The sequence below is a fragment of the Carlito syrichta genome, unplaced genomic scaffold (assembly GCF_000164805.1).
Source record: "Carlito syrichta isolate Samal-C Ts95f unplaced genomic scaffold, Tarsius_syrichta-2.0.1 Scaffold317439, whole genome shotgun sequence".
Classification (NCBI taxonomy): Eukaryota; Metazoa; Chordata; class Mammalia; order Primates; family Tarsiidae; genus Carlito; species Carlito syrichta.
The window spans coordinates 97,143-107,538 of NW_007261535.1; the positions used below are offsets into that span (position 1 = coordinate 97,143).

Sequence of the window (10,396 nt, forward strand, 5' to 3'; positions counted from 1 at the left end):
GAAGCCGCCCCAGCGGGAGCCTCCGGCGCCCCCTCCCGGGGGGTCTGGCGCCCCTCGGCTCTCGCTTCCTTTCGGCCGCTGGAGAGGGTGGGAGCGCTCCTGAGAGCCCCTCGGCTGACCCAGGGCCCCAAGCTTTTGAGTAAGCACGAAGGACCCGCTGGTCACCTGGGAGGCGGGAGCTTTTGGGGGGGCCGTGTCAACAGGGGCTTCCGGGACAGGGTCCCCACGTGGAGGGCACCCCAGAGCTGCCGGGGTGGAGAGCCCCTGTGCGCCCCATGCTGGGGAGGACCAGGCAGCTCCTTGGAGTCTGGGGGGCCATGGCACAGCCCCCATTTCCTGCACCTGGGTCCGGGCTGCACAGGCGGGACCAGTCAGATGACGACCATCGCCGCAATGTCACACGACAGGATGTGCACAGCCGGGAAAGCCCAGAGAGCAGGGCTGTCCCTTAGCATCAGCCTGCCTGGGGGGAGGGGGTGCTGCTGTCTGGGGGCTCGGAGAGGGCCGCGGCAGGTGCAGAGGGACCCGGTGAACCAGAGGCCACGGGACCCCAGACCCAGGGACTGCTCCTGCACGTCCGAACGCGTGTGGCCTCCCCAACAGGGAGTACAGGGCTGGAGTCTATGCTATGGAAATTGAAGGGAGGCCCGTGTGGGGGAGGGGAGGCCACCTTCGAGGGAGGGGCGGGGGAGGGCAGGCTAGTCATGCAGGAGGGGTGGGGAGACCCCCTGGCTCCTTCAGCCCATGGGGCACTGCCAGGCCTCCTCGCAGCCCCCTGGCAGGTCACAGCGCCCCTTGGAGCAGGGGCCCCAGCACGCTGGTTGAGGAAACAGTGTGAGGCGGAAGTTGGCGAAACTGCGTTTATTCCCCGAGGTCAGTGGGGCCAGGTGCCCATACCCCAGATGCCCATGCCTGCCAGGCTGGGCTTTTTATATAGAAATGTCCCGCCCACTCGCAGCCTGAGCTCAAGATCTACCCATCTGGGCAGCAGCTTCTTGGGCGGCAATTGTCCCAGAGGCCATGGGTTTCCTGAGGCCCTGAGGCCCGACCCCACAGGAGGCGCCAGCTCCACAGGCCATCTTGGGACATCTCAGGGGCAGAGCTGGTCAGGGAACCCTTCAGCCCAACACATCCGCTCTCCACCCCATCCCAGTCCCATCCTGCAAGGCTGGGTACTTCTGGGACAGCTGAGGCACTTGGTGAGGACTCACTCCCAGCTACCGGGAGGCTGCGGTCCCCTGACGGTCTCAGGTCCCAACAGGTCCAGCTGCCACACCAGCCGCTGAGTCCTGCGAGGCACCCCTTCCCTGAGTGGCAGTGGGTCCCGAGGTGCTGCGGTCATGCAGCTAGTTTCGGCAGGCCATCGAGGCCCAGGAGGTGGGTGTGGGGGTCGTCCAGGACTTGAGGCCCTGGCCCCACCTGTGAATTGAGAGATGGCGTCAGGTCATGGTTTTGGCAGAACCTGCCCCGCCCAGCTGGGGGTCTTGGGCAGGTGGCCAGACACCAGGACAGGGGGAGCCGAGGGCAGGGTATCCTGAGGTCCCAGCCCATTCCAGGGGCCCCTCCCACCCATAACCAGCCCCGCCCTGAAGGCAAACGGACCAGCCCAGCGTGTGGGTGGCAGCCTGAGCCTGCAGGCCCTGTGAGCCCACAGTGCCCGCCTCACCTGGGTGGCAATGACATATCTGACCCCGCCAGGCACCGGTTCCATGGCTAGGGCGGCCTTCAGCTCGTCTGAGAGAGGAACGGGCCTCACAGGCAACCCCTTCAGAAACCTGGGGGCGGGACGGCTGTGAGTCCATGCCTGAAAGGCATCCAGGGACAGGACGGACTCATGGGTGTCAGGGCCAGAAGGGAAGGTGGGTGGCGCTGCTAGGTACAGGCCTCTTCAGGGCGATGGAGACGTGCGGGAGGTAACTAGAGGGGTAGCCACACAGGCGATGCCACGGGATGGTCAGTTGTGACCTTCGGGTCATGGGCATTTTACCAGAAACACCGCAAAGATGCTCAGGGGTACCAAGGACCTGGTCAGGTCCCTTGAGGGGGCTGCAGGGTTCTCCTCTGGCCCATGGCTGCAGCTAAGGGCCTCAGGGCAGGTGCACGTCACCACGCTCTTGACAGTGGACACCGCACACCACCGCTGGGCCACAAGGGCCAGGGCTGGGCTCCCGACAGGGCAGTCCTGGGCTGTAGGAGGCTGGGACTCTCAAAGCCATTTCTGCCCCTCAGTTGGGATAGAAACCCCCAGCCGGGAGGCGGTCTCGCTGAGAGAAGCAAGCATGCCAGGAGGGAGACTTGGGCTCCTGGGGCCAGATTTGGCCATCGACTCCACCCAAAAGACACACTCAGCGCAGGCAGCTTGAGCCTGTCTGAGATGGAGAGCAGGGCTCTATCTCCTTTTCTACAAAGCGTTAGCTATCTAGCACTCCCACAGGATGCGGGCTCTGAGTGGCGGGGACCCAGGCATCGATCCCACACTGCATGGCCTCTCTGTGCCTGTGGAGTGGGCTGAGATGGCCCCACGAGACACACGGTCAGTGGTCCCCCTACAGACTCCCCGGTTTGGCGCTTGGCCCTCAGGTGTGGCACTGCCTCCCAGGAAGGATGGGGGGAACCCCCACTCACGTGTCTCCGTTCGACTCAGGGGGGAAGCTGTGCTTCACGGCGGCCAAAAACTCGGCCACAGTGTCATCCAGGGTGAAGATCACAGCGTTGGGGCCCGCATCAAAGGTGTATGCCGCCTGGAACCCAGAGGTCACCAGCAGTTCACACAGAACCCGCCCCCGCCTCAGCCCCACCCTGCCCTGTCCCCACCCTGGCCCTGTGATCTTCCAGGGGCACCTGCAGTCCCAGGGCCCGGACGTGTCCCCTCTGCCCATGGGGCTGTGACCCAGGCAAGTCAAGACACAAAAGCAAACAGTCAACTGGTGGTCGGAGTCCAGCTTGGGCAGGGGAGGCTCACAGACAGAGACTTCGTGAGGGTGGCCTCCGCCCACCCAGTCCAGCATCTGCCTGGCGTCACCTTGGTGTCCCCGTGGTGGGTGTTGAAGCGGTGCACCAGTTGCATGATGTGCCGGGAGGTGTCATTGAGGTAGCAGATGGGCGGGAAGGTGTCCAGGCAGGTGGCGTGGAACTGGTTGCTGTCCTTCATGGTGAGCTGCGCGAAGCCGCAGAAGTCACGCTCTCGGATGCAGCGGGCCATTTCTGCCATGCGTGCGGGCACCACTGCCTCGGCCCGGAACTGCAAGGCACAGGCGTTTCCAGGGAGCCGCCGGGGCCTGGGCGGGGGCTCAGGGCACAGCCTACCCTCCCTGGCTCCTCCTGGACCGCCTCACCCGCAGCAGGGCACTGGTGTCCACGCTGGCCTGCATGCCTGCCGTGCTGCTGGTCGGCTTCTTGTCCGCGCTCACCTGCCACAGGATGGGGAGGGGAAGCCGCTGGGCCACACACGCAGGGGCTACGTCCACCCCTGGCCCCGAACATGCATCCCCTCCCGGTGCAGGGAGCAGGGGTGTCAGCACCTCCTGTCACAGGGTTTCCCACCATGGCCGAGGTGAGCCTGGGGTCGCCAGCTCCCAGCTCAGGAGGGCAGCAGCCTCTGTGGGTAGGGGGCCGCTCCCCAGCGCCCCCAGGAGCCTATGGAGCTCAGGCCAGACACTCTCCCCTCGTTCCCAGCAGTGGCCAGACTTCTGGAAAAATGCCCCCTGGTACTCCCTGCCCAGCCCCACTCACCACAAGGATGAGGATGCGGAGTTCAGGCCAGTGGGACTCGGGGGCCACCTGCCGGGCCACGCTGTCCTTCCCGTCGGCCTGCTGCCCCATCTGCCACTCCACGAAACCCCCATACAGGCTCCGGCAGGCGCTGCCTGAGCCCCGGCGGGCCACTTCCGAGAGGTCGCTGTCCACCCCGTAGACCCGGGCCAGTGTGTAGGCTGCAGACAGGGAGAGCACTCAGGGCAGCCACGCTCCCCGGCAGCCCAGCCATGTGGCCTGGGCCACTTGCCTCCCGGCAGCCCTGGCTGGCCCACCCCATCACTCCGCATCCCCCACAGGCAGGCCCCAACCCATTCGCCCGTGGCGCCTTATAGGCTGAGACACAAACCATCCACAGGCCATCAGGCAAACTGGCTGGGCCAGGAGGCTGCTCAGGACACAGAGCCACCCAGGGGCTGGACACAGCTTCTCCCAGGATAACCCCGAGTTGGGCTCTGAGAATGGGATGGGGTTAGAAGGTCACCTGGAGCAGGGACAGAGGCTGGAGGGAGGGCGGCAGCCCAGGCCGAGGGCAGCAGCGGCTGGGCCCGGCCCAGGGTTTGACCAGGACAAAGCTGGCTTGTGGGGCAAGCTTCCCGCCCACCCAGCACTCGGGCCAACCCCACTCTATCCATGTATCCGGTGGGGGATCCCGCCTCCAGGGTCACCCACAGCCCTGGCCACTGAGGGTAGCTCAGGGTGGGCTCAAAGCCCAGTGGGCCAGGAAGCACCATCTCTGCAGCGAGGGTGAGGCGGTATGTGCACCCCCTGTGGTGCTGGGCTTGGCCCCCTGGTGGCCTGAGGCAGAGAAAGCAGGGCTGAGGCCTCAGGAGGACGCTGATGTGCCTGAAGCCAGCTGCAGTCTAAATGCTCCTCTGTGAGCCACAAAATCACCCCTATTTTTAGGTCTGAGCCTGTGGGACATGGCGCCTGTCACTCAGCCCAGAGGGGCTGCCCGGTCCAGCATGTGTTCGGGGAAGAGACTCATCACCCGTAGGGAGGCTGGGCGGGGCTCGGCAGGGCCCTCGATGCTCTCCGGCGGCTGCAGCCCAGGCCCCGGGTCCCGTGGGCACCCACCTAGGCAGGCATAGCCCGCCGCCGAGGAGGCCAGGCCCGCAGCTGTGGGGAAGCTGTTCACCGATGCCACGTGCACCTTGTAGCTGAGGCTGAGGGGCAGCATGTCCCCGTCCTGTGCGCTGCGCCGCTTCCGGGCCAGACGGCGGACTGTGGAGGGGCGCGAGTGAGCGTGTGGCCCGGCTGTCGGCACGCCCTTCCCCTGCCCCCTCCCACCAGCAGGGTCCCAGCCCCTCACAGCCCCCCAACCTGCAGTCCTGGTCTCTCCCCCAACAGCTCGCACAAGATTCCTGTCCCAGGAAGCACCGGGCCCAGTCCAGCCGGCTCCCAGCTGCTCTTGCCACCCCAGCAGGACATCTGTATGGGAGGGTCCACGCCCACGACAGGAGGGGGGGCGCCCAGGCCTGACTCACTCTCCTGCAGGCAGGCCTGCAGCCGCAGCTGTCCAGTGTCCTGCTCCTGCCCGTTGAGCCACACGCGGTCCTCGGTGAAGTCCTTGCTGATAGCAGCCGTCGTGGTGGTTTTTAACTGGGAAGAGACACGGGGCCACCTCAGAGCCGGGCTGGGGACCAACCCCAGGGCAGGTGTGTGCGCATGTGTGATGAGACCAGGTGCGTGTGTTGTGGGCCTTGCGGTAGCTGCTCCCACCGTGAGGCGGCATCGCTGAGTCGCGGGCTCCCCTAGTCCCAGTCAAGTCTCGCAGCTCACCTGTTCCTGGTGCAGGGTGACGCTCAGGGACGAGTTGAGAGGCAGGATCAGCTCCTCATCACGCTTCCCCCCTGCGGGGACACCACGGTCAGGCCAGAGGGTTTCGGACCCCCTTCCCAGTGCCCCCACAGCTGCCCCCAACCCTCCCACGGCCCCACCCCAGTCCTGCTCTCTCACTGCGTAGTCTAAGTCTTCCTCCCCGGGGCCCCCACCTTCAGGAAGCCCCCGGATTGCTTCTGCCTCGCTGAGCCTCCCCCTTCTGTTTCCTCTTCCCTCGCTCAGTGGAGCCTGTGAGCCTCAAGGGGCAAGTGTGTCCCTTACGGCCCTGCCGCCCCCACCATCAGCCTGCCTCATCACTCCTGAACCCTCCAGCCCACTGCACATCCCCTGGGCTGTCCGGAGCGCCCACCCCCGTCCACTTGAGTGTCAACAAGCCAGCCTGCCCAAGGCCTGAATGAATGCCGCAGCCCAAGACATCACAGCCAGGAGACCCTCGGTCTGCACACGGCACACACGTGTCTGGGGGAGGTGGTCAGTGCCAGGGCCCAAGGGGTGGCTCTGCTAGCAGCTCTCCAGGTAGAGGTGCGGCTCAGGTGGGTGGGCAGGTGCCTCTGGAGGAGGCGGTTGGACTCGCCCCTGCTCCCATGGAGGACGGCCAAGACCCCATCCGGCTCAGTGGGGCTCGTGGTGGGCTCCTCTCTGCCCGAGGCAGCTGGTATAGCCTCGGGTACAAGGCCCAGCCAGGGCACCTTGAAGGTGAGCCAGACTCCCACACTCCAGGTCACAACGGTGCTCCGCCCTGCCCTCCCTGAAGGGACAGCTCTAGGCTGGCTGCACCACATCTGGGGTGGGGGCAGGGGGGCTTGGTCCACACTCCGGCCGGAACCAGCAGTCTCAAGCCCGCACCCCTCCCTCACTTTCATGACATGAAAACCAGCCTAAACAGGTTTGGACAGACCTAGAGTCTCAGAAGTTCCATGAAGATGTTGGGCTCAATTAAGTCTCACTGTGAGGAAAGGCCAGCCCCCACAAGCCAGGACCACCTGGCAAAACTCCAAGGCAGCCTGTAGGCAACTGCAAACGCACTGGAAACAAACAAAACAGATGACTCTGCAGAGAAATGGAGGAGCTGGAGAATAACAGAAACTGGAGAAGTGAAAACACAGTAACCAAAGTGAGAGGCAAGAAAGATCCCATGACCACATCAACAGACGAAAAGGCAGGTGTGGCGGCTCACGCCTGTTGTCCCAGCACTTTGGGAGGCCAAGGAAGGAGGATCACCTGAGTCTGAGACCAGCCTGGTCAACATGGTGAGACCTTGTCTCTACAATAAATAAAAAAACTGTCCAGGTGTGGTGGCATGTGCCTGTAGTTCCAGCTACTTGGGAAGCTGAGGTGGAAGGATAGCCTGAGCCCAGCAGGTCAAGGCTGCAGTGGCCGTGAGTGTGTCACTGCACTCCAGCCTGGGCGACACGGGGAGACTCCTACTCAAAAAAAAGAAAACATAGACACAGAAAAAACATTTGACAAAAATCAATGGCCACTCATGATTAATTAAAAAAATTCTCAGAAAAATGGGAATGAAGGGAAATTTCTTCAACTTGTTAAAGAACATCTACAAAAAACCTTCTTGTGGGATGAAAGAAGAAATATCATCACTGGGAATGAGGCAAGGGGGTCCACTCTCAAAAATACAGTTCTGGAGGCTCTGAGTAAGGCAAAAATGAAAATAAAAGGCATGGTGGCTCAGCCCATAACCCCATCACTTTGGGAGGCTGAGGCGAGTGGACTGCCTGAGCCCACAGGTTCAAGACCAGCCCAGGCAACTTGGAGAGACCTTGTCTCTACAATAAATCAAAAAAAATTGCCAGGTGCAGTAGTACGTGCCTGTAGTTCCAGCTACTTGGAAGGCTGAGGTGGAAGGATCGTCAGAGCCCAGCAGGTCAATCTGGGGTGGCCGTGAGCGTGCCAGCCTGGGCAACGGAGTGAGACTCCAAAAGGAAAGAAGGAAGGAAGGAAGGAAGGAAGGAAGGAAACCATCCCTGCTTGTAGATGGCATGACCGCCTACAGCGAAAATCGCAAAGAATCCACAGAACCTCTAAGGATCAATGAGTAAGCTGGGCAGGTCTGCAGTACACAAGCTCAACACACAAAAATCAACCATTTTTCTATATCCTAGCAATGAACATGTGGCCATTGCAAGTAAAAATATGTGCCAGCCGGGCGCGGTAGCTCACGTCTGTAATTCCAGCACTTTAGGAGGCCAAGACCGGTGGATTGCTTGAGCCCAGGAGTTTAAGACTAGTCTGGGCAGCATAGCAAGACCCCATCTCTACAAAACATAACAAAATTAGCCAGGTGTGATAATGTGTGCTTATAGTCCCAGTTACTCAGGAGGCTGAGACAGAAGGATTGCCTGAGCCCAGGAGGCTGAGGCTGCAGTGAGATGTGATCGTGTCACTGCACTCCAGCTTGGGCGACAGAGTGAGACACCGACTCAGAAAAAAAAAAATGTGCCATTTACCATCTCAAAAAAAGAAACGTGTAGGTGTAACTCTAACAAAACACGTATAGACCTGTAGGCTGAAAACTAGGCAACACTGCTCAGAGAAGTCAAGGGAAGTCTAAACATGTAGAGATACAGACCACGTCCACAGATACGAAACTCCACATGGCGACGCTGCCAGATCTTCCCCGACTGAAATGCAGGCTTAACCCAATACACAGCAGAGCCCAAGCACTTCTTGTACACTTAGAAAGGATAAGCTGTAACTTCAGGCGAACGCAACACAAGCAGACTACAGACCAGCCCCCCCCATGTATAAAGAATAAAGGGGTCAGCTCTGCCCAGTCCCAGAACTGACTACATGGCCAGAGCAATCTAGACACTAGTGGTGGCCGAGGGACAGACACAGCCAAGGGACCGACCCGGAAGCACAAACCACAAATATGTGCAACTGATTTTTCACAAAGTACAAAAGCAATTCCAAGGGGGAGGACAGCCTTTTCAACACAAGGTTCTGGGTAACTTTCTGCATCAGCAGAAAGAAGAAACTTCACCTGGCTTATGCCTCAGAGAAAAAAAAAAAAACAACCTCACAATGGACCACAGACTTACATGCAAAGACAATCCCATGCAAGTCAGAAAAAAGGCAAGAGCATGTCTCCAGGAGTGCAGCTATGCACAGGGTCTTAGACCCGACATCAAGTGTGAGACCTGAAGGGAAGCCCCGACACTCTGGCCTCTGTTAAACCGGAGACCCCAGCCCTGGGACGCCATTAGTTTAGGAGCAGATACTTGCAAGCCACCAACCCAACAGAGCATTCATCTCCGGAACAGCCTGACTGCTCAGAACGCAGCGGCCTTGCCGAGTAGACAGGGACAGAGGACATGCAGGCCTCAGGCAAGGAGGAAAGGTGCTTCTGTCATTGGCCATGTGCAAATTAAAAATTGCATGGCCGGGCTCGGTGGCTCAGCCTGTAATGCCGCGCCTTTGGGAGGCTGAGGTGAGTGGATTGCCTGAGCCCGCGGGTTCGAGACCCGCCTGGGCAGCGAGACCTCATCTCTACAATAAATAAAAAAATCAGCCGGGCGTGGTGGCGCATGCCTGTAATTCCGGCTACTCGGAAGGCTGAGGCGGAAGGATCGCCGGAGCCCAGCAGGCCGAGGCTGCAGTGGCCGGGAGCAGCCACTGCACTCCAGTCTGGGCGACAGAGTGAGACTCCGACTCAAAAAAAAAAAATTGCATGGAAACACACGTAACCATACACTCGTCAGACTCAAATAAAACGTGGCAGCAGCACCTCCATCTGGTGAGAACGTGGAAAAGCTGGACTACTGCAACCGTGGCTGGGAACTTATTTGTAAAACCACACAGTTACTGTGGGGAACAACCTGGCAATGTCTTAAAAAATAAAAATAGACATGAGACCAGAGACAGCGGCTCATGTCTGTACACCCAGCATTCTGACAGGCCAAAGCAGGAGGATCACTTGAGCCCAGAAATTCGAGACCAGGCACATTTTTTTTTTCTGAGTCAGGATCTCACTCTGTTGCACAGGTTGGAGTGCAGAGACACAACCACAGCTCACTGCAGCCTCAGCAACATAGCAAGACCTCATGTCTACAAAAAAAAAAAGATCTGAGCCGGGCTCGGTGGCTCAGCCTGTAATCCCGCGCCTTTGGGAGGCTGAGGCGGAAGGATGACCGGAGCCCAGCAGGTCAAGGCTGCGGTGGCCGGGAGCGGCCACTGCACTCCAGTCTGGGCGACAGAGTGAGACTCCAACTCAAAAAAAAAAAAAAAAAGATCTGGGCGTGGTGGTGTATGCCTGTTGTACCAGTTACTCAGGAGACTGAGGCAGGAAATGGGAGGATGGCCTGAGCCCAGGAGGCTGAGGCTGTGGTGAGCTGTGATCCTGCCACTGCAGGATCCTGGGGGACAGAGTGAGATCCTGACTCAAAGATAAAATAAACACGCAATACGGGGAGACGCAACACGTGCACTCTTGGCGATTACCCACCCTACAAGATGTAAAGCGTGTGTCCCCACGAAAACATGGCCTTAGCTCTGGGGCAGCCTTGCTCGTAATAGACCCAAACTGGGGAAGCGCAGGGCCCTTTGGGGGTGAAGGTGAGACGGACCAGGGCCCATGTGTGTCCCTTGGAGTCAGCAGCAGCAGCGACAGTCACGAACATCCCAGCACCTGGGTCCATCTCCAGAAAGTCGTGCTGGCTAAAACAAGCAAACCCGAGAGACCCCGCGGCGATTGCCTGCAGGGCCTTCTGGAGAGAATCACAGACAGGGATGGCCAGTGGCTCCCAGGTGACCCCGCAGGAGGGAGGGGCGTGGCGGTGAGAGG

The 10,396-nt window shown here is 60.3% G+C and overlaps 2 protein-coding genes across 2 annotated transcripts in view; both read right to left on the reverse strand.

Moving 5' to 3' along the window:
• The window catches only part of LOC103277354 (cytochrome b-245 light chain), a 23,331-nt gene that overhangs the window by 7,079 nt on the left and 5,856 nt on the right, over positions 1 to 10,396 (reverse strand). The window contains exons 2-3 of the mRNA XM_021707407.1: positions 5,686 to 5,705; positions 5,237 to 5,239 (exon numbers count right to left, since the gene is read on the reverse strand). The gene's annotated coding sequence lies outside the window, so the exon portion shown is untranslated. The remainder of the gene's footprint in view (positions 1 to 5,236; positions 5,240 to 5,685; positions 5,706 to 10,396) is intronic.
• Positions 847 to 10,396, reverse strand: part of MVD (mevalonate diphosphate decarboxylase) — a 29,682-nt gene continuing 20,132 nt past the window's right edge. Inside the window, exons 2-10 of the mRNA XM_021707408.1 lie at positions 5,536 to 5,606; positions 5,241 to 5,355; positions 4,831 to 4,977; positions 3,733 to 3,932; positions 3,336 to 3,410; positions 3,023 to 3,241; positions 2,626 to 2,741; positions 1,667 to 1,775; positions 847 to 1,419 (exon numbers count right to left, since the gene is read on the reverse strand). Coding sequence (XP_021563083.1) covers positions 1,339 to 1,419; positions 1,667 to 1,775; positions 2,626 to 2,741; positions 3,023 to 3,241; positions 3,336 to 3,410; positions 3,733 to 3,932; positions 4,831 to 4,977; positions 5,241 to 5,355; positions 5,536 to 5,606 — 1,133 coding nt within the window. The 3' untranslated portion in view covers positions 847 to 1,338. The remainder of the gene's footprint in view (positions 1,420 to 1,666; positions 1,776 to 2,625; positions 2,742 to 3,022; positions 3,242 to 3,335; positions 3,411 to 3,732; positions 3,933 to 4,830; positions 4,978 to 5,240; positions 5,356 to 5,535; positions 5,607 to 10,396) is intronic.